This window comes from Corylus avellana, chromosome 7 (genome assembly GCF_965113065.1).
Source record: "Corylus avellana chromosome 7, dhCorAvel1.hap1.2, whole genome shotgun sequence".
Taxonomy (NCBI): domain Eukaryota; kingdom Viridiplantae; phylum Streptophyta; class Magnoliopsida; order Fagales; family Betulaceae; genus Corylus; species Corylus avellana.
The window spans coordinates 5,557,615-5,580,889 of NC_142496.1; the positions used below are offsets into that span (position 1 = coordinate 5,557,615).

At 34.8% G+C, this 23,275-nt stretch overlaps 2 protein-coding genes across 2 annotated transcripts; both read right to left on the reverse strand.

The window, feature by feature from the left end:
- Window positions 1–1,775: 1,775 nt before the first annotated feature.
- On the reverse strand, window positions 1,776–3,140 carry LOC132185400 (putative F-box protein At5g55150). The gene has a single exon (XM_059599177.2). The coding sequence runs from the start codon at window positions 3,138–3,140 to the stop codon at window positions 1,776–1,778; it is 1,365 nt and encodes a 454-aa protein (XP_059455160.2).
- Window positions 3,141–19,233: 16,093 nt separating this feature from the next.
- On the reverse strand, window positions 19,234–22,677 carry LOC132185762 (nuclear localized protein). Its single transcript, XM_059599541.2, has 7 exons — window positions 22,234–22,677; window positions 22,075–22,139; window positions 20,995–21,057; window positions 20,774–20,875; window positions 20,532–20,597; window positions 19,803–19,881; window positions 19,234–19,688 (listed from the first exon to the last, which is right to left on the reverse strand). Exons 1-7 carry the CDS (start codon window positions 22,670–22,672, stop codon window positions 19,246–19,248), a joined length of 1,257 nt encoding a protein of 418 aa, XP_059455524.2. The 5' UTR covers window positions 22,673–22,677; the 3' UTR covers window positions 19,234–19,245.
- Window positions 22,678–23,275: the final 598 nt, after the last annotated feature.

A 23,275-nucleotide genomic window follows, 5' to 3' on the forward strand; every position in this document is an offset into this window, starting at 1 on the left:
TGAAACAAGGCAAAGAAAGAAAACGAATTAAAAATTGATTGGAGTCATGTTCCATTCTTGAAACAAAATAAAGAAAGAGGAGTTTTTATTCTCTTTTACATTTAACACGTCGTTCAAAATGAGAAAGATTAAATGCTAAGAAGATGGAAAGCCTACAAGCATTTTATTCAATTACAAACTACTCTCTTTATAAGTTTTTTTTTTTTTTTCCTCTATTTCATTATTCAAGTCTTATGGATATGAAAAACTTGAAAAAAGGGAGAAAAATAGAAAAAATCAATTGAATCTAAAAAATGATCTATAAATAAATTCGTTATGAACAGTAAACAAAATAATTTAGTATTAAAGTAATATTTAATAAATATTTAAAAATAAGAAAAATGTCACACATAAATTTGTCGCCATAAGCCTCAAAATGTATCAAGCTGGCCTTCTAACTAGCAACCAATCCCGAGAAGAAAAAGAAAAAAAAAAAGAAAAGAAAGGAAAAGACAAGATCATAAGAAAAAAATACAAGTGATAAACTTTTTTGGTAGCATTTTCCCTCTGATTGGGGAGCCACCCATGCCATGGAGTGAGAAATGAGGAATACGATTTAGTAAGCTATTATATGGCTACCATACAACTGAGATTATGTGGCAAACAACTTTTGTATTAATAATAGCTTGTAAAAAAAAGAGAAATGCTATAGTGTCATAAAAAGACAATTTTTAGCTCATAAAAGTCTTAGGCGGCAGAAGCCATAGGCCCCATCCGTAGTTGTTGTGGCCTTACCCACTGATGAGCCTATGACCTTTTGCTACCTAGGACTTTTATGGGCAAAAAATGATCTTTTTATGGGCCAAAAAATTGATTAATTTTCACTGTCACGTCATGATCATAATCGTATAAGTACCTACATATGCCGAAGCACATGGATTACTTTTCAAGTGCTAGATTGACATATAAAGTTAAGCTTGTTTATTAAGAAGCACAATGATTGCTTCTCAAGTGCCTTCTCAAGTGCTAGATTGACACATAAAGTCAAGCTTGTTTATTAAGAGAGGCATGCTACACATTATTCTCTCAACTATCTTTTAATCATATTTTTTCTGCAAATCCAATTCATCCACCATTGGATTTGTGGACTCATATAGGTCCCACACAAATTCAATAGTAGATTCACTCATTTACTATACAGAGATAAGTGAAAAATGAGATGAAGAATGATTTGAATGCTTGGAAAAGGGAAATCTTTTGACATTTGAAAGATTATTATTATTTCTTTTCATTTTTTTTTATTTGAACATTTGAAAGAATCTTTCAGTTAGTGGAAAGGTCGAGTATGAATAAAGTTAATTAACCACGTCTTTTCAAACATTATTTTACTAAATAGAGGTGTCTTCCCTCCTTAAAGAACAACAAGGTTGTCCTATATGTTTCCTTTATCAAACATAAAAGCCAAGGCAAAAGTCATTTAAACTTCCAAAAATGGAGAAATATCTCAACAATATAAATTGGTTATCTAACAATATATTGAAAAGTCAATTGGTGAAGGGGCAAAACAACCAATAAGAGAATAAATTTCTAGTGAGAGATCAAGAAATTAATCCCAATTATATAGAATATACAACCCGTTTGAACAATGCAAAACACAAACAAGCCACCCCAAAAATAAGAAACCTACAACATAAGTTGAAAGCTAATGGAGATAAAGAGTATATATATCAGGATAAGTGAGTGTAGAACCTTTGATCTTTAAATGAGAAGGCAATATAATGAACTAATGAAGGATATTAATGAAAATTGCGCATAACCCAAAAAGGTGGTGGTAGAATCTTGGTGCCACGAAATCTAAACTCAGAAAATGCAGATCCTCCTAGCTCGTAATCACCAAAATCGTGGCCCCCATAAGTAGGATATTTCTTATGTATTGTAAAAGAATCATCGGTGAAGTATATCCGATTTGCTTGCAATTTGTCAAAGTCTCGAGCAGAGAGAGACAGAGATTGGTTAGTACCTAAAAATAAAACTTGGTCACCTATGCATTTAGCAAATTCCCATGTATTCCGAGAGAAATCCAGCTTATAAACGTCAAACGTGACTGTTTGGTCTGGAAATATTTTAGCATCATGAGAAAATGTAAATTTGCCATCGTCATCCATATTATTAGCAATAAGCCTACGAACCCAGAGAAGATCACCTAATGATTCAACCAGATAATATCTATCTTTGTACCAACTCCTCATGCGTTCTTCAAGTGAGGATAAGGGTTCAAAGTCGAAAGAAGTTTCAAGAAGATAACTCTTTGGAGAAGAAAGATCAGAAAGATTATAAGCGTATAAAGTAAGTCCACAACAAGACACCGCATAGAACAATTGGTTGTTGAAATGTATGACATCTATAAGGTGGAAAGATTTCTCAAGTGGCGGCTCTACAAAGGTCCATGACTTGTCCCCAGGTTTACAAAAAGCAATACTGTGACGAATCTTATAAATAGGAAGAGCCACTACGATGCAATCATCACTTGTTGGAGCAGATGACAAAACAATCTTCTGTATGATATCTAAACTCAAGAGTTTTGTAGACATGGTACAATATCTTTGGGATCTATTTTGATCTTCAAATTCAACTTTGAACCCAAAATCGGAGGAAAAATCGTCGTCATATGCACTTATATCACCGTCTTTGTGTTCATCATCAGCCAACTCTTCGCAAGGTATAACTTTTACGAAGGGTAGCGTATGAATGGGAGGAAGCCAGATGAGTGGAGAGGTGGTGAAGGGACTCCAAAGGAAAACTGAGCAGTCGAGACGAGAGACATAAGCCAGCCAGCCATGAGATGACCCGACGCATATTGCATCATCGACCTCTTTAGGGATCTTAGTATTGGTATTTACAACCTTTTCGTTTACGTAGTCATAGAAACGGCACATACTCCGGCCATCTTCGTCCTTCTCACCCGGTTCTATCATCATCAATGGATGTGACTCATTAGAAATATGGGCCGCTACCGAAGGTGATGCCAATAATGATGATGATGATCCAGTAATAGAAGGCATCTTTCGGCGCCAAAGAAGCAATGGAGTAGAAAAGCAAAGGCTGGTCTTCTTGGTACAAGAACTAAGTTTAGCAACAGGATAGAGTGAAGCCCTAGTCATGGGCATACACCATTGGTAGGATAATACCATATTCATCATCTTCACTACTCTGTAAGGTTACATTTTACACATCACTACACAATTTCTCGAATATGTTTGCATAAAAAAGATTCAAAGAGAACAAGAAAATTATACTTACGTGCGAGTGGATTTAGGGATGAGAAAACTTCAATCTTGAGATCCTTGAGAGAGAAAATATGGGGGTGCTAGGGTTCTTGAGTTTTTTTGGAAGAATGTAAGAAAATAGGAGAGTTGAGAGAAAATGAAGGGAAAAGAGAGAGAGGGGCGGCTACAAATGGGCTAGGAGTAAATGATTTTTTATTTTTATTTTTAAAGATGTAAATGCTAGGAATTTGAATTAATGAAATAAAAGTTAATTTTGTGTAAAATACCAAAAAGAGGGTGGTTTGGTTGTTTCTAGAATGTTGGGTTTTTCTATTTATTTATTTTTTTATGGGTAATGCTAGGGACTATTCTTTTATCCTCTTAAAGCTGATGTAGCTTTCAAAATCACCATTGGATCAAAATTCAAGTATGATTCATCTAAAATTTAATGGTAATTTTATAAGCCACATTAGCTTTAAGAGGATAAAAAGATGGTTCCTAGCATTACTATTTTTTTTTTTTTTTTGAATAAATGGATCACTTGTATTTCATTCAAATCTCAATGGGAAAGAGCAATTTGCTCTTCCAAAATAATATCAGAGATACAAATTGGGATTTCATCAATCCAAACCTTATCTATGACTCGCTTCATAGCCTCTTTGGCTAATACATGAGCTGCATTATTACCCCAACGTCTTACGTGACCAATACACCAATTCGGAATAAAAGCCAAAATTACCCGAATATCATCAATCATGAGTTGGCCAAAATTTCGAGAAGATGGTTCCCCCGCTGCTACCGCATCAACCACTGTTTTGAAGTCTCCTTCCATGTAGATTTGGGTAAACCTTAAATCTCTACATAAGCACACAGCCAAAAATGCACCCAAAGCTTCAGCTGCAGTGGCATCGAGGAAGCCCATTCTTGTGGAACCCTTCGCTGCTATTACTGCCCCCACCTCATTCCTCACAATAACTCCTACTCCAATTCGGCCATTGGATCTATCCAAAGCAATGTCCCAGTTCACTTAGCATTACTATTTTTTTATTGATGTGTTCATGTTATTCATTAATGAGTTATTAGGTGGTAAATCCGACAGTTGTTTTTTTTTTTTTTTTTTGGTTCTTCTCATCCAATCCGTTGATGTTGTTGTGTGAAATGGAAAGGAATTGAAAATTTTGATTTTATAGTCTTTATGGAGACACCAATTTTGGCCGGCCACCTAGTGTTTAAGGTGGAATTTAATTTTGACAGGAATCATTCCTTAAATGTGTGATTTGCATGATAAGGTCTCCGATTTAATTCCAAATAAGCTTTTTAATTCAAAGAACATTTATTTTTTAAGATAAATGAGTAAATTTTTACTATCAAAAGTTCAAAACACAGAAGTAAAAGACTTGTTGATGATTTGTGATCTTATTAAAATTAGGACAGAAATTTCCTCCAAACCAGTCTGGAAGAAATATCTTCAAACTCATTTAAAATAATGTTAAATGTCTATAAACATTTAAAACGTACATTAAATTCGTAAGATCATTAATTGCAGTTTATTAACTTAGACTAACGTTTTAAATGTTTATAGACACTGACACTACTTTAAATGGGTTGAACGATATTTCCAGGAAATTTCTGTCCTTAAAATTATTATTTATTTGTCACTAGGAATCTTATTAGATTTGGATTTGGAGCTCTATAAGGATAGACATATTGGTAGGTTTTTGGCTCTGGAAATGTATGTTGCAATAAATTGTAAGGTTCTAATTAGAAACAGTAAAGAAATAATGGAAATAAAAGTAATCTGAGATTGAAATGGAAATAGAATTACTAGAAATACAAGATTGGTAGCTAATTCGATATAGCTAATCTCCTAATCTCCTAACAGGGGATTATAATTAACATTATATTTCAAGCCCCCTTCTATTGGAACAGGATTCTCTCAAGTCCAAAATGAACTAGAAAGTACCCAGTTTATGGCTAGGATTTCTCTCAAAAATTCTAGAGTCACAAACGGGACATATGTCCCACTAATAAAAAATAATAATAAAATATTATTTAAAATTTAAAAATAAAAAATAAAAAATAAAATAATAAGGCGTGGCTGGCCATCCTATCTTGGCCATAGCGGCTGGCTGGACCACCCCGTTGGGCTGGGAGTGGCCGAGGCCACCCCATGGCCCTTGGGGTTGGTCCAACCACCCCCAAGCACCAAACGAAAATAATAATAATAATAATAATGAGTTGGCCCTTGGGGGTGGCCAGACCACCCCCGTTGGGCCATGGGGTGGCTTCGGCCACCTCGGAAAGGCCAAACGAAAAATAATAATAATAATAATAATAATGGGTTGGCCCTTGGGGTGGCCGGGCCACCCCCCAGGCCCAACGGGGGTGGCCGGATAGCCAAGATGGGGTGGCCAGCCACCCCTTCTTTTATTATTATTATTATTTTTAAATCTTATATATATATATATATATATATATATATATATATATATATATATATATATTTTATTAGTGAAACATGTGTCCTATTTGTAGTTCTAGGATTTCTTACCTAGCCATGAACTGGATACTCTCCAGTCCAAAATAGACTAGAGAGGATCCGGATCCCCTTTTCTTATGGCTGAACCCATGTTAAATAGACCCACTACTTAATGTCTTGCAAAACCCAAGTAGACAAGTTAATTGAATTAAGGATAAGTTGTCCTTTCATTTCCTCCTTGTGATGCACACCCATAATGATCCACAATTCACCTGCACTTGAGAATAGCAAAAGGTTCACTCATTTCTAATATTACTTGACTCCTTATTTCCAACGGGGACTCTTCCATTTCCCCAATGTGATACGTCTTCCCATTCATTATGTTATCCCCAAAAGGCACATAACATAAATCAACAGCTAGGTTTTCATTTTATTTTCTGCATCATGTATTTTAAAATTAGTTGATAAGGTGATGCACTTCTTTGCTTTATTGATTTGGTGTAATAAACATGATGGAATGCTTTGTTTGTTAAACCATTCTCCTTCTCACTTTTGTTTTCTCTTATCCAAATGAAACTATTAACAAACAACTCAAAATGTAAAACACCCAAAATTGTTTTCACATGTCATATCAACACATTATTATTTTTTTTTAAAAAAAAAACCCTGTCAAAACACATTAACAAACGAAGTGGACGTCCTTATTTAGTTGATTAAATTCTTCTTTATGTATAAGGGGCTCGGATGATTGAATCTGTTCATTTTCTTTACATATGTGACATGTTGGTACTAACGTACTTGCACTAAGACAGAGATGGCTCCTCCTATTTCCAATTCAGTTTAAAGGAAAACTGTTGTAAGGAAAAATGATGGGATTGAGGGGATTCCACATCTTTTGGATTTAAAATTGATACACTTGGTCACTGAAGCTCACTAGTAACATACACTATACTTTTCTTCTATATCTTAGAAAACTCTTTAATTCCTAATAAAGATAAGATTTGATTTAAGGGTCTGACATGACATCAACAGACTTGTTAGCTAAAATTAATTAGCACACCACTTTTGTTTCTAGATATTATGTACATAAGAGTATATTCAATAAAAGAGCAGGGCAACCAAAATTAAATGCAAATTCACAACATTTCTGTGAAAGTTTCACAAAACTAAGACGTTGTATTTACCATATATGGAAACCAGTTCAATAACGTGTAATATGTACGCTTTGTAGATCAACTTCACCGGTAATAGAGTAATAGAGATAGTGTTTGACAAACAACATGGCCTTTCCACAACACTATTCACAATAAAATAAAAAAGAAAAAAGAAAATAATGATTGGTACAGAAAAGTGAAAAAGTGGTATTAAAAAGTAAAAAAAATTTGTTTTGTAGTGATTTTATTTTTTATTTGAATAGTAGCAAAAAGTAAATGGTGTGATATAAAAAGTGAATGATGTGATATAAAAGTGAAAATGTTTTGATGTTAATTTCTTTGGAGAATGAAATGAATAGTATTTGAGAAGTGGGTGTTGTTTAACAAACAACCCCAGAGTAAACGCCCATCATTCCTCATTCAAATTCCATAAGCACATCCAGCTGTTCATCTGTCTAGTACTATGGGAGTGAAGTTCTCGAAATTAACGGGTGCCTTTTCTTGTTCACTTCATTTGCCCTTCCACTTTCTTCATCATAGAGTATTACTGATGACATTTTTTTTCATCAGTAGAGTATTACGTACTGTCAACACTTGTTGACAGATTTAGGGGCAAGAACATCATGAAGTATGCTGCATATCGTATGTGATTGATGCAGTTACTTTATAGTTGGGATTGCAATTTGTTTAGCTTCCTTCTGTGTTTTGGTTTTTTCATTATTGCTTCACTTATATTAGTTAACGGTTTACAACTATATATATATGTTTGTATATCATGGGATGGGATTCCTATTTCCACTAGCTCCCAGTATAATTACAGAGTTGGCCTTCTTCCACTTTGGTTTTAAACAACAACTAGATTGACATACTAGCAAATCCTTTAATTAATTTTGTTTTCCAAAATGAAGGACTGTTTTAGGCTATGTGGTCTGTTTTGTTTGTTTTGTTTTTATTTGTTTCTTTAAACCACACATAATGTCAATGATGAATCCTATGGTTGTTTCACTTTCTATTTGTGTCTTGCGTTTTATGATTGTGACCTAGTGGGGTTCCTTCCTCCGTCCCTCCCTCCCCAGCTATTTTGGTAAACTGCATGCTCACCCATTTTGATGTACATCTGTCGATATCTGTCTTGTATGAAATACATCAATTAAACTCATCTCTAGGTATTAGAGTTTTCTTAACAAGTTTAGATGTTGCTTGTATTGTAACCTGGTTTTATTTTCCCTGCACAAATCTTGATTCATTTTCTTTGTCCCCTTTCTTATGTTGTAGAAATACCGAATTGCAAAATACATGCCACTCTATAGAAGGTGATTGTTGTTTTAATCCTTGTATTTATCCGAGTGATTTATTGTTTTTGATGCCTCTACTCTTAGCTGGTTGAGCTCTTTTATATATTATTCAGAATAGTGGAGTAATTATGAATTAGGTATTCGGAAATCAGTTGCTATCTTTAAGTATTCGGAACAGGAAATTACACACACACAGAGCTTGGGAGACAAATTATAGCTTCCATAATCCAAGTCCATCTCTTTTTCCACAGCTTCATTTAGTTTCGGCTATTTTCTTTGGGGAAATTTCTTGTCTAATATATGCTCTTCTTCTCCGTGCAGTTACAATATGGTATTGATGAGTTGTACAAGTTATCGGTTCTTACATCTGGGAAGCCTTCTTTGTAATCCTTTTTTTCCTGCTTAACTACATATGAAGTTTAATTTCTCAAGGAACATTGTTGTTGATTTATGCCTTCTTTGGCACCTGCTTAAGCACTTGACAATTATGTAGTTTTCTCATCCTACTTTTGAGACTTATTCACTTAAAAATGTGTAATGAACTTTGTTTAAGACCTTTTATCATATTTAATTAGAAAAAGAGTTCTTGAGATAAGCTCTAACATATTGTTATGTTTAGATCATTCATACCAAACAATTTAAAACAATAATCGGCCAAAAAGAAAAGCATTTGATGTTGACGACAACGATCTGATGATCGCATAATCATCTAGCAATGACATTTTGTCGTCACTAATGTGTGCATCATCTAGCGATGACATTTGTTGTCACTAATGTGTGCATCATCAGTGACGACATTTGTTGTCACTGATAATTATTAACAGCGACGACATGCAAGGACGTCGATGTTTAGTCTTTAACGATAGATTACTTGCAACGACTTGGGGCGACAACCATAGTCGTTGCTAATGTTAATTAGCGACAACTCCAATTTTCCTGTAGTGCGCGTACTTCGCCTTTCGTCGCCATAAGGAATACAAACGGCACAAATAATCCAGTTGGGTATTGGTATTCAATTCAAACCAGAAATCCTCCAACCTGACCTTTGGTACTTTTTGTTGTGGATGACTCAACACACGACTACCGGTACCCAGAAATGAAACAACGGTCGGTATACCTAGTAACGATAGTGTCTGTATTGCAAACCCTAAGGGTCAAATAGCCGGCGTATCGAGAAACCTAAGGGTGTTAAGGGTCGAGTTAGGTTTAAAAAGTATGGGTGTCAATGCCGGCGGTTAGAAGCTAACTACTAACCGCCTTTTTATATAATATATTTTTATAATTATAATTATAATAATATTTATACATATAACATAATCAATTGATTATTAAATCACAATTTTTTTTTGAGATAATTAAATCACAATTTGAGTATTAATATATTATCATTATAATTTATATGATTATATTACATGATCAATTGATCATTAAATTATTTGATTATATAATAACAAATTATGCATATATAATATGACATAACTTATAAGTCATAAGTATGCAAGTTCATACCAATACAACAATTAAGTATCTAGAGACTTAATTCCAATGTATGTTATAAACTTATAAGTCCATACATGTTATAAATTATAATTATACATTATACATATATGCAATTATGCATAATAAATGTATAAGATCAATACTTAATCATATGATTCAAGAACAATTCAAATACTTATTAAAGTGAATCATATTATTAATGTACAGTGATAATGTGATTCGTATAATATCAAATTAAGTAATTGACATTGGATTAAACAATGTGTTACTTATAACCACAATTGAAGTATTAATGCATTATCATTTTAATTTATATGATTATATAATAACGAATTATACATATATAATATGACACAAATCATAAGTATACCAATTCATACTTTTTTTTTAAAAGGGAAAAAACATTCCATACTCATTCATTGATAAAAAGTCGCGAGCAAGAGCTCTTACAAACAGAGCAAAAAGATCTGAAGCAAATCATAGCTGAAGCTAAAGTTACAATAAACCAATCAAGTCCAATCAAAGACCATATCATCTGCTAACCCATGACTATTCAATAGGTTTAACCACAGATCTGCACCAAACAGACACAAACCAATGCATATGTAGCGCTTGATCCTTGGCCCTGAGAGCAAAGAATCCCTAAGCCGAAACTCATCCTCCTCGACCCGAAAGCCAGGATATCGTTTACATCCACAACCTAAGGGTCTGGACCAAAGCAAATATCCCACAGAAAACATCAAGATACAAACGGTCGGAACAAAAAGAGAGGACAGAGCCTTATTACAAGCAAAAAAAGGAAAGAAAAAACTTATAGGAAAATAAAACAGGAAAGTAAAAAACAAATACAGGGAAAAACTAAAATACAACAAAAAGAAGCTAACAATACAGGAAAAACAACAGGAAAAGCACACAAAGCGGATGATAGCAACCATAAGGAAGCGGATCGCGTGCTGGCCAGAAACCGACGCGGAAGGTGGCGTTGGAAGCTCATTGCGAGGGGACGCCTGAAAAGACCAGACAGCTGACGGTGGGCGGCAAAGCTGGCGCGGAGGAGATCAGCGTCACACTCAAAGCACAGGGGGGAGAGTTTGAGTGAATCCCCATGAGCAGCACCCAGAAAGTGTGCCAAACAAGCAAAAAAAAAAAAACACATCGAGAAAAAAAGAGCAAATAACAGGCAAAAACAAGAAAGGGGAAAAACCACAAAACATAACAGAAACAAACCATAGTCGGAGTGACGGATCCGGATCAAAAGGTAGGATGGACACGGACAAATCCGGAGAGCAGGATGGCGGGGCACACGTCGAGGGGATCAGACGGAGGATGAAGATCGAGCAAAGACAAAACGATCCAAAGCCAAGCCCAACCCAGAAAAGACGTGGCAGAGACTGAAGGCAGTGGGAAAAGGCAGCATGGTGGAGAACGGCAAGGTGGGCACAATGGCAAAAGGAGAAGGGCAAAACACCAGAGAACGGGACAAAAAAAGAGAAATGGGCGGAAGAGAAGGAGGAAAAACCGCACAAGCCGAAGGGGGAGGGAGGAGGCAACGGAGCTAGGACATCAAGTAAATAGGTTAGCTCCGGAGAGGGCGAGGGGAGGAGGGAGGCAGCCAACGACCTTCCCTCCTCCCCAAACCAGGGTTTACCCTACCTGTGCGGCGCTCTGGGAAGAGAGCTAGGGTTTCCTAGGGGAAAAAAAAAAGTCAAACTTATACCAATTCATACTAATATAACAATTAAGTACATAGAGACTTAGTTCCAATGTATGTTATAAACTTATAAGTTTATATATGTTATAAATTATAATTATACATATATGCATATGAATAATATAAATGTCTAAGATCAATACTTAATCATATGATTCAATGACAATTCAAATATTTTATTCAAGTTAATCATATTAAATTTTAACAGGTTATGATTTATATTTAAGGAATTTTTTTTAAAGTACAAGTAAATGTAAATTTGGGGTCAAATATTTTTGATTTTTCAATATGGGCACTTTTTATAGCAATTTGGCCCAATAAGACACTAAAAATGCAAAAAACAAATAAGGTAAAAATGCTACAGTTAGGGGTGAAATAGCGGTTGCTGTTAGCGGTTAGTGGCTAAAATCGCTAACCGCAACCGCCTAGGCGGTTAGTAAAAATTACTAACCGCCTCCGCTAACCGGGTAGCGGTTAACCGCTTTGGAATAACCGTTTTTTTCTAACCGCTTTTTTGGGCTTTTTTCTTTGGACCGATTTTGGGCCGGTTTTAGACCGAGTTTGGGCCGGTTTTGGGCTCACTTTAAACATTTTTTTTGCTCATTTTGTTTTTTCCTTTTCATGACCATTTTAGCATTAAAAATTGCTATATACCAAAATCTTGTTGGCCACCTTCTACAAATCTACACATCATATAATATACAAAAAAAATTACAACAAAATCATCACTTCACTTGTAGTCTTATACATAAACTCAAACAAGTTCATAAACTCACAAGCAAGTTCATAAACTCACACATAGAAATAAAATAAAACATAAACAAGTTTATAAACTCACAAGCAACCAAAAAAAACCAACATGGTTAAACTTGAAGCTTGAGGCCCATTTTAATCAACCAAAAAAAGTTCATAAACTCACGACTTATTGTTATTATATATATATATATATTTTAAAAAAAAAGCGGTTAGCGGATTTCCAAAACCCACTAACCGTTAACCGCAACCGCCTAGGCGGTTAGCGGTTTTTACTAACCGCTTTTAAAGCGGTTAGGCGGTTAGCAGTTAACGGTTATAGCTGTTAGCGGTTAGGCGGTTTTAAATTTCACCTATAGCTACAGTGATTAAAAAAAAAAAAAACTGAAAATTGGTTATATATTTATTTTGAGAAAGCCCAAAAAAGCCCAAAACGCCTAATTTTGAAAAGCGGTTATAGCGGGTGGTTACATGTTTTACTAACCACTAATGGGCGGTTAGTAGCTAGGCGGTTACGGTTGCGATTAGTGAAATTTAATAACCGCTAAGGCGGTTACAGTTAGCGTTTTTTTGCTAATAACCGCTAACTGTAACCGTATTGACACCCCTATTAAAAAGTTTAATTTATTTTTTAAAAATTTTATTTGTTTCATTCTTTTTATTTTTATTTTTTTAAGCATATGTGGTAGCAAAAACATAGGTACCACTTATAATATAATGCCACATCAGCCAATCTGCTGATTTGGCATTAATATGTGGCATCTGGGATAGGTGTTGCCATTTTAAGCGTATTGAGGTGTAGTTTCGTTAAATTTTTGGACGGATCATGGACGGAAGAACTAAGTGTGTCTTTTCAATATTCACAGGTACCGCTTGTGACACTTTTTGAAACCGAGGGATCTGTTTGATTTTGGGCCTTACCACATATACTAAAATTGCATTTAACCCTAAAATAAATGAAAAAACTACCAAAAAAAAAAACCTCCAGGTAGTTATAGTGGAGGGGTATATTTGTCTTTTCACTTTTTGAGAAGACAAAAATGCCCCTCCACTATAATTAACTGGAGAATGAAATGGAAAGATCCAAATTAATTGTTTTCATAGAAGTGAGGAAAACAAGTGCCAAATTCTTTGTGCCACATAAATTTACGCCTTGTTTCAAGAATGAAACTTTGGGACTTAGAGAATCAATTTTTAATGCTGCTCAATTGAATAAGGCTTAAAAAAATTGATGCATTAAATAAATGCTATTAAATGCTAAGAAGGTGGGAAAAAAACCATTCATCTCCTTTGCACGTTCAAAATGGGGAAAAAAATCAGTAGCATTAAAAATTGATTCTCCTCAAACAAGGATTAAAAATTCGATAGCATTAAATAAAGATAATGAAAGAATATTAAAGTTCTTCTTGAATATTGGATTAAATGCTAAGAAGATGAATGTTTCATTCTTGAAACAAGGCAAAGAAAGAAAACGAATTAAAAATTGATTGGAGCCATGTTCCATTCCCTAGGAAAATGAAAAATGAAAAATAGACGGTCTGAATTTGAAATTCCAAAAAAGGTACAGGAAGAGGAATTTTTATTCTCTTTTACATTTAACATGTCGTTCAAAATGAGAAAGATTAAAAATGCTTAGAAGATGGAAAGCCTCCAAGCATTTTATTCAATTACAAAGTACTCTCTTTTTAACTTTTCATTTTTTTTCTTCTTCTATTTCATTATTCAAGTCGTATGGACATGAAAAACTTGAAAAAAAAAGGAGAAAAATAGAAAAAAAAATAATTGAATCTAAGAAATGATCAGCATTTTATTTTTATCTATATCATTTAAATATCTTTTTAATATATTTTTATTAAAAATTGTTGAAGAATATTCTCGCAATGATCCCTTGAAAAGTGGGAGAAGTTTTGGGAAAAAGAGAAAACATATGAGAGAAACAATAAAAAATAAAATGGCTCCATTGAAAAGTGTTGCTACATGTGTCTTTTTATTTTTTATTTTGCTAATCCAATCAAATGTTTATCTTGCTTTTTTTTTGGCTAACCTAATGTTTGGGGGGGGGGGGTTTACAAATCCTTTTTTGGTTTTTTTTTGACATGTCCACACAAGGGAAGGGGGAGGGGGGGATTCAAACTAGTAACCTCCGCTTCATGAGGCGTGGTTCACAGCCGATTGAGCTACACCTTGTGGACAGTTTTTTACAAATCTGATTAGCCATTTTAGATAAAAATACCATTTGGCTCATTCATTGAGAATGCTCTAAATAAATTTGTTATTAAAAGTAAACAAAATAATTTCGTATTAAAGTAATATTTAATTAAAATTTAAAAATAAGAAAAATGCCACACTTAAATTTGTCACCGTAAGCCTCAAAATGTATCAAGCCAAGATCATAAGAAAAAAATACAAGTGCTAAACTTTTTTGGGAGCATTGTCCCTCCAATTGGGGAGCCTCCCATGTTATGGAGTGAGAAATGAGGAATGCGATTTAATAAACTGTTATATGGCTACCAAAGATGATGTGGCAAACAACTTTTATATTAACAATGGCTTGTAAAATAAATGAGTAATTTTCACAGTCACGTCATTATAATCGTATAACTACCTACATCTGCCGAAGACCATGGATTGCTTTTCTAATGCTAGATTGACATATAAAGTTAAGCTTGTTTATTAAGAAGCACATGGATTGCTTCTCAAGTGCTAGATTGACACATAAAGTTAAGCTTGTTTATTAAGAGAGGCATGTTACACGTTATTCTTTCAACTATCTTTCAATCATCTTTTTATGCAAATTCAATTCATTCACTATTGGATTTGTGGACTCATGTAGGTCTCATACAAATTCAGTAGTAGATTTATCCATTTATTATACGGAGATGTGTGAAAAATGAGATGAAAGCTTCGAAAAGGGAAATCCTTTTGACATTTGAAAGAATCTTTCAGTTAGTGGAAAGGTCGACAGCCAAACATTATTTTATTAAATAGAGGTGTCTTCCCTCCTTAAAGAACACAAGGTTGTCCTATATGTTTCCTTTATCAAACATAAAAGCCAAGGCAAAAGTCATTTAAACTTCCAAAAATAGAGAAATATCTCAACAATATAAATTGGTTATCTAACAATATATTGAAAAGTCAATTGGTAAAGGGGCAAAATAACCAATAAGAGAATAAATTTCTAGTAAAAGATCAAGAAAATTAATCCCAATTATATAGAATATACAACCCGTTTGAACAATGCAACACACAAACAAACCACCACCAAAAAAAAAACAAAAAAAACATAAGTTGAAAGATAATGGAGATCAAAAGTATATATATATATATATATCAGGATAAGTGAGTGTAGAACCTTTGATCTTTAAATGAGAAGGCAATATAATGAAGGATATTAATGAAAATTGCGCATAACCTTTCTAGTGGTAGAATCTTGGTGCCACAAAATCTGAAAGTACAAACTGCAGATCCTCCTAGCTCTTAAATTTCAAAATGGGGGACTCCCCTGTAAATAGGATGTTTCCTAAGTATTGTAAAAGAATCACCGGTGAAATATATCCGATTTGCTTGCAAATTGGGAAAGTCTCGAGCAGAGAGAGACCAAATTTGAAAGAATAAAGTGTCGATGTTTCTAGCTCATAACAACCAGAATCATGGCCCCCATAAGTAGGATATTTCTTATGTATTGTAAGAGAATCATCGGCGAAGTGTATCTGATTTGGTTGCAAATTGGGAAAGTCTCGAGCAGAGAGAGATAGAGATTGGTTCGTACCTAAAAATAAAGCTTGTTCACCTATGCATTTAGTAAATTTCCATGCATTCCGAGAGAAATCCAGCTTATAAACGTCAAACTTGACTGTCTGGTCGGGAAATATTTTATCATCAGAAAATGTATATTTGTCAGTTTCATCCAGTTTATTAGTAATAAGCCTACGAACCCAGAGAAGATCACCTAATGATTCGACCAGATAATATCTACCTTTGTTCCAACTCCACTTGTATTCTTCAAGTGAGGGAAAGGGTTCAAAGTCGAAAGAAGTTTCGAGAAGAAAACTCTTTGGAGAAGAAAGATCAGCAAGATCATAAGCGTATAAAGTAAGTCCACAAAAAGACACAGCATAGAACAATTGGTCCTTGAAATGTACGACATCTATAAGGTGGAAAGATTTCTCAAGCGGTGGCTCTACAAAGGTCCATGATTTGTCCCCAGGTTTACAAAAAGCAATACTGTGACGATTCTTATAAATAGGAAGAGCCACGACGATGCAATCATCACTTGTTGGAGCAGACGACAAAACAATCTTCTGTATGATATCTAAACTCAAGAGTTTTGGAGACATGGTACGGTATCTGTGGGATCTATTTTGATCTTCAAATTCAACTTTGAACCCAAAATCGGAGGAAAAATCGTCATCATATGCACTTATATCACCATCTTCATGTTCATCATCATCCAACTCTTCACAAGGTATAACTTTTACAAAGGGTAGCGTATGAATGGAAGGAAGCCAGATGATTGGAGAGGTGGTGAAGGGACTCCAAAGGAAAACTGAACAGTTGACACGGGAGACATAAGCCAGCCAGCCATGAGATGACCCGACGCATATTGCATCATCAACCTCTTCAGGGATCTTAGTATTGATATTTCCAACCTTGTTGTTTACATAGTCATAAAAACGGCACATACTCCAGATATTTTCGTCCGCCTTGTCCGGTTCTATCATCATCAATGGATGTGACTCATCAGAAAAATGGGCAGCGTCTGAAGGTGATGCCAATAATGCTGATGATGATGATCCAGTAATAGAAGGCATCTTTCGGCGCCGAAGAATCAATGGAGTAGAAAAGCAAAGGCTGGTCTTCTTGGTATAAGAACTAAGTGTAGCAACAGGATAGAGTGAAGCCCTAGTCATGGGCATACACCATTGGTAGGATAATACCATATTCATCATCTTCACTACTCTGTAAGGTTACATTTTACACATCACTACACAATTTCACTAATATGTTTGCATAAAAAAGATTCGAAGAGAACAAGAAAAATTAAATACTTACGTGCAAGTGGATTTAGGGATGAGAAAACTTCAATCTTGAGATCCTTGAGAGAGAGAATATGGAGTGCTAGGGTTCTTGAGTTTTTTTGGAAGAATGTAAGAAAATATCAGAGTTGAGAGAAAATGAAGGGAAAAGAGAGAGGGGCGGCTACAAATGGGCTAGGAGTAATTTTTAAAGGAGTAAATGCTAGGAATTTGAATTAATGAAATAAAAGTTAATTTCGTGTAAAATACCAAAAACAGGATGGTTTGGTTGTTTCCAGAATGTTGAGTTTTATTTTATTGGGTAAGGTCCACTTAACTCCCTCAAATTACTACTCTAATGACAATTTACCTCCCAAACTATCAATTGCGACAATTTACCTCCTAAACTACCAAAACAATGACAATATACGCTCAAATTTTAAAAAATGACAAAATTACCCTTATTAAAATGAAAACAAAAATACTAAAAATTAATTTTTTTTTTCAAATTTTTAAGTTTATTTTTGTCTTATTGAAAATTCTATAAGAGTAATTTCGTCATTTTGCTAGCATTTGGAGGTATATTGTCATTGTTTTGGTAGTTTGTGGAATAAGTTGTCGTAATTGAAAGTTTGGGGGGATAGATTGTTATTGGGTGATAATTTGAGGGGGTTAAGTATTCTTTACCCTATTTTATTATATTTTTTTATTAATGTGTTCATGTTATTCATTAATGAGTTATTAGGTGGTAAATCCGACAGTTGAGTTTTTTTTGTTCTTCTCATCCAATATGTTGATGAGAAGGTGGAATTTAATTTTTACAGGAATCATTCCTTAAATGTGTGATTTGGATGATAAGGTCTCCGATTTAATTCAAAATAAGCTTTTAATTCAAAGAAAAACATTTATTTTTTTAGATGAATGAGTAAATTTTTACTATCAAAACACAGAAGTAAAACACTTGTTGATGATTTGTGATCTTATTAAAATTACTATTTATTTATCATTAGGAATCTTAATTATTAGATTTGGATTAGGATCTCTATAAGGATAGCTAGACATATTGGTAGGTTTTTGGCCCTGGAAATGAATGTTGCAATAAATCAACATGATGCAATGCTTTGTTTGTTAAACCATTCTCCCTCTCACTTTTGTTTACTCTTATCAAAATAAAAATATTAACAAATAACTCAAAATATAAAACACCAAAAACTGTTTTTACATGTCGCATCAAACTTTCAAAACACATTAACAAACGAAGTGCACTTGTTCCTATTTGATAACTACCCACATATTCAATTGCTTAAATTCTGCTATATGTAAGAGGTGCTCGGGTGATTGAGATACAAATGACTCTTATTCCTAGTTCCAACTCAATTTAGAAGAAAACTGTCATACGATGGAATTGAGGGGATTCTTACATCCTTTGGATTTAACATTTAACTTGCACTATAATTTTCCTCTATATCTTAGAAAACTCTGTAATTCCTTATAAAGAAAAGATTTGATCTAAGGGTCTGACATGATATCAACAGACTTGTTAGCTAAAATTAATCGGCACACCACTTTTGTTTCTAGATATCATGTACAAAATAGCATATTCAATAAAAGAGTAGGGCAACCAAAATTAAATGCAGATTCACAACATTTCTGTGAAAGTTTCACAAAACTAAGGCGTATTTACCATATATGAAAACCAGTTCAAGAACGTGTAATATGTACACTTTGTAGATCGACTTCACCAGTAATAGAGTAATAGAGGTAGTGTTTGACAAACAACATAGCCTTTCCACAGCACTGTTCACAAAAAAATAATAATAAAAAAAAAAGAAAATAATAATTGGTATAAAAAATTAAAAAAGTGGTATTAAAAAGTAAAAAAAAAAAATTGTTTTGTAGTGATTTTTTTATTTGAATAGTAGCAAAAAATAAATGATGTGATATAAAAAATGAATGATGAGATATAAAAGTGAATATTTTGATGTTAATTTTTTTGGGGAATGAAATGAATAGTGTTTGGGAATGGGGTGTTGTTTAACAAAAAAAAAAAAAAAAAAAAAAAAAAAAAAACCAGAGTAAAGGCCCATCATTCCTCAGTCAAATTCCATAAGCACATCCAGCTGTTCATCCGTCCACTGTGGGAGTGAAGTTCTCGAAATTAGTGGGTGCCTCTTCTTGTTCACTTCATTTGCCCTTCCACTTTCTTCATCATCATCAGGAACATCAACCAAGTTTGCTGTGTCACTGCGGCCTTGGATGTTGCAGGATGGATTGCCTCCTTTACTCTGTTTATAAGGGTTGGGCTCCTCACTCATCACAATTTCTTGGTCAATACAAATGGTGTCCTCTCTAGAAGCTACTTTAGTGATTCTATTGGCCATACCCAATCTCATTAACAAGGATTCTTTCTCTACAATATCATTAGGAGCACTTTCTCCCAACTTAGAAGTCTGTCTAAGGCAATTCATGATTCCTTCAGTTCTTTCCTGCAATAGAGAAGACGTCCCCTGTGGCATCCAGGACTTTTCACTGCTTTCTGTTATGTAAAGAAAGAGGATAAATGGACAGTGAGATACACTAAACAATTCTGCTGCCTCTGCCTCAAACTGAGAAATCAAGATTGGTAACTAGAACAAAGAATACCACATACCAGAAACAGGAGCTCCATGTTTGGTTGACGATGCAGGATATTTTTGTTTTAATGGAGGTACACTATCCTTTGGGATAACCTGTAAAGTTAATATTTGCTATCAGGGTACACAAATGGAGCATTTTTTAAAAATGTAAAGCAGACTCAAAATGGATGTTGCTTAGATCTTTGAAATGGAATAAACACTTATAAGAAAAAGATAAGACTATAACAGTAGAAGTTCTTGTTTATGTAAGGTGTCTTTGCAGTCCAAGCTTCAGTTTTGTGAGATATCTATGCCCCAAAAAATGACAAACTCGCATCACCACCAGGCAGTACCCTAAGAGAGCTTTACCCCAAGCCAGACCAGTGACCATACACAACAGCCTGAGGGAAATGACATATAGCAAAGGGATGAGTGAGCAATGCTGTAAGGTCAAAGATACAATGCTTCCCATCCCAATTTTTTGTAATGTTACTACTTACACTAACCAGTTTTCCAACCTTTACTGTCTATACAGCAGAAATCGCATACTGGGGATATGCACGAACCGAACATTTAGCCCAAGCACATCCAATGTTCAAAAAATATAAAGAATCAAGCAACTAATGTCCTATAATATGTCAAAGAAACTGGAAACAGAAATGGATGTGGCCAAACCATAATCCCCAAATCCTCCAGAATTTCTTTCATTTTTGTGAGAACCTGTAATAACTTAGCTCATTGTAAACACCAGAAAGAACATGTACCTTGACCAAGTTGCTTAGTGTTACATTCAGGTAATGAGAAGAGCGTGAAGGGGAGAACATGGCAACCTGCAAATATATAAATAAAGAAAAATTGAAAACACGCTTTAACCAATCCAGCAATGTCGACAACATCCCCATAGCTTCAAATTCAACACTACTTTTAATCCAGATAAGATAGAAACGCAGATTTACACATTCATGAAACAAAATACTTCGAATTTTCTGAAAGAACAAAATCAAACCTTCAGGAATACTAAAGCCGCGCCAACAGATACATCCTTCCCAAACTCTCCCTCTGTAAGAACTTTGCGGTGGATGCTAGCACCGATTGTACCTGTAGGATCCTGAAATTAAAATTTGGGTCACATCAGTAATACTTCATATCCACATAAAGTCAAAAACTAAAGGCAAAAGAGAAATACCCATGGGCCATTGCATTTAAAGTCGCGTTCTAGTGCTTTACCTTCAGAGTCACCATCATATCACCATGACCATTGGGGGAGCACGATTTGATTATGGCAACAACCTAATTACAAGCAGCCACAAAATTATAATCTGAGACAAACTTAAAAGATAATTAATCCAATTTTCAATAAATCAATTGTGCATTTCAAAGATACTACAATCAGGAAGCCTATATGTAAATGGTTGCTAATTTATTTGGGAAAAGGGCAAAAAAGCGTATATAAAAGGCTTAACATCAAAGATTCATACAATCATCTAAAAAATTAGTGAGTATTTTACTTCCGTTTTTTTTTTGATGAATGAGTAAATCTTTCATATATCAACAATGATTACAATGCACTCTAGCTATTTTTTAGCCAGAAGCTCCAGAAAACATTCATGTCTCCTGAACACAAAAACTATACAGTAAGGAGAAGCCAAACTATGCAACCACCTATATAAGCCAACAAATTTACACTTCAAAACCAGAAACAGGTAAACCTGAACCTACTCAACAATCCTGCAGCAAACTTTCAAAATATACCAAACACCTGAAATCATCTACAACAAACACCATCAATTGGTAAATCTGCAAAAACACCTGAAAGCAGAACCCTTACAGCCTCTGCATCAACAGCATCCATAATATACAAACGCAACAAAAATCATCTACCTCCAACCATATTTAGTAAAGGATTTACATATCACAAAAAGATGCAGGCCCAAAGGTCCCACGCCTACAACAGCCTAAACAGCAAACTAACTATATAGCAGAAACAGAAAATTATACTGCTATACACTTTACAAACTCCCCTAACAGATCACTGAGCAGACAGACAAACTGTCAGCAACACTTCACACTGTAATCAAGACAAACCACCAACTGGAGTATCAACTTTCCCACATATTGCACAACACTACAGAGGAAAAGCGGGTCCAAACCCAATTTTTACGTCGGTTTTGCATTCTTTTATAGTTTAAAATCACTGGGCCTCATTTCCCGGCGGTTTCTCGGCAACCAAACAAATCCAAACGGTTTCTACTTCACACATTTGTCTCCTAAATCAGACTGATAGTAGAAACTCACAATTAACAATACCTGAGCCACTCTCCCAGCATTTTTTGGCCCATTTTTGATCGAGTCCAAAGGCGTCCCCACCGTACCTAAAAATCGAAAACCCCCCAATTAACCCATAAACCACCAATTCACATTCTCAAATCCAATAAAAATATCAGAAATCAAATTCAAAACAAAAACCTTCACGGCGGAGAAATTCCAGAGCGCAAAGCCACGGATCGCTCGCGAAGTCATCGTCGGCATCGGCATGATCACCGTTTTCGACAACCCTCCTTATATACTCCTGAGTAGGTACCGGTTCCTCTTCCGGGTGCAAAAGGGCCTGATTGTGGTGGGTTCTTCGGTGCATTGCGGCCTGGACAGTTCCGGCAGGGCCTGGAATGAGTCTAGGAGAAGCGGGTAGTGGGGACGGGGACTTGGAGTGGTGGGATTGGGAAGTTAGGGTTTGAGAGCAGCGGTGGATGAACGGGTGTTGTTGTTTGGAGGAAGTAGAGGTGGGATTGGGGGATTTCGGGGAAGAGGTTTGGCGGTGGAGGCGGGTGTTGCAGGGGCGGAGGAGAGAGCGGAGGTCTGAATCGTCAACGTCTAGTGCCTCCCACGGCTCTTGTTCATCTTCCATTTTTGCTTTGGTGTCTGCGCAGAGTCAAGCGCGGGAATGTGGGGAATTTGAGAATGGCAGACTGGGCCGGAGTTTGATGGGCCGGACAGACAGATTTCTTCATTTTTTTTTTCTTTTCTTTTACTTTTACTTTTTCAAAATTGATGTGGCATTGTTATTTTCTTTGTTGCGATGCGTCTTTTCGCTTGTTTCGGTCGTAATATTTTCACCTAATGGGTCGGGTCATTTACTTGACATATTTCTAATAATTTTGAGTTTTTTTTTTTTTTTTTTTGGTACTATTTTATAGTTGTTTTGGGACTCGTGTTTGGGTTGCCAACCTTTATTTGTTTTTTTTGTATGTTGTAATATTTTCTTTCCCCTTTCTCTTAAATTGATTAAAAAAAAAAAAAAAAAAAAAAAGTTTACAAGGATTTTCTTCATTTTACTTAAAATTGAGAGAAATTATTTCATGGCCAATATTTTATTTTACAAATTTATTAGTGTACAAAATGCCACATCATTTAAAATTTTAAATAATGTAGCATTATATTTTACTGTTACGGATGCCATTAAATCTGTAAAATAAAATCTTGATTATAAAATAACTCATCTCTATTTCAC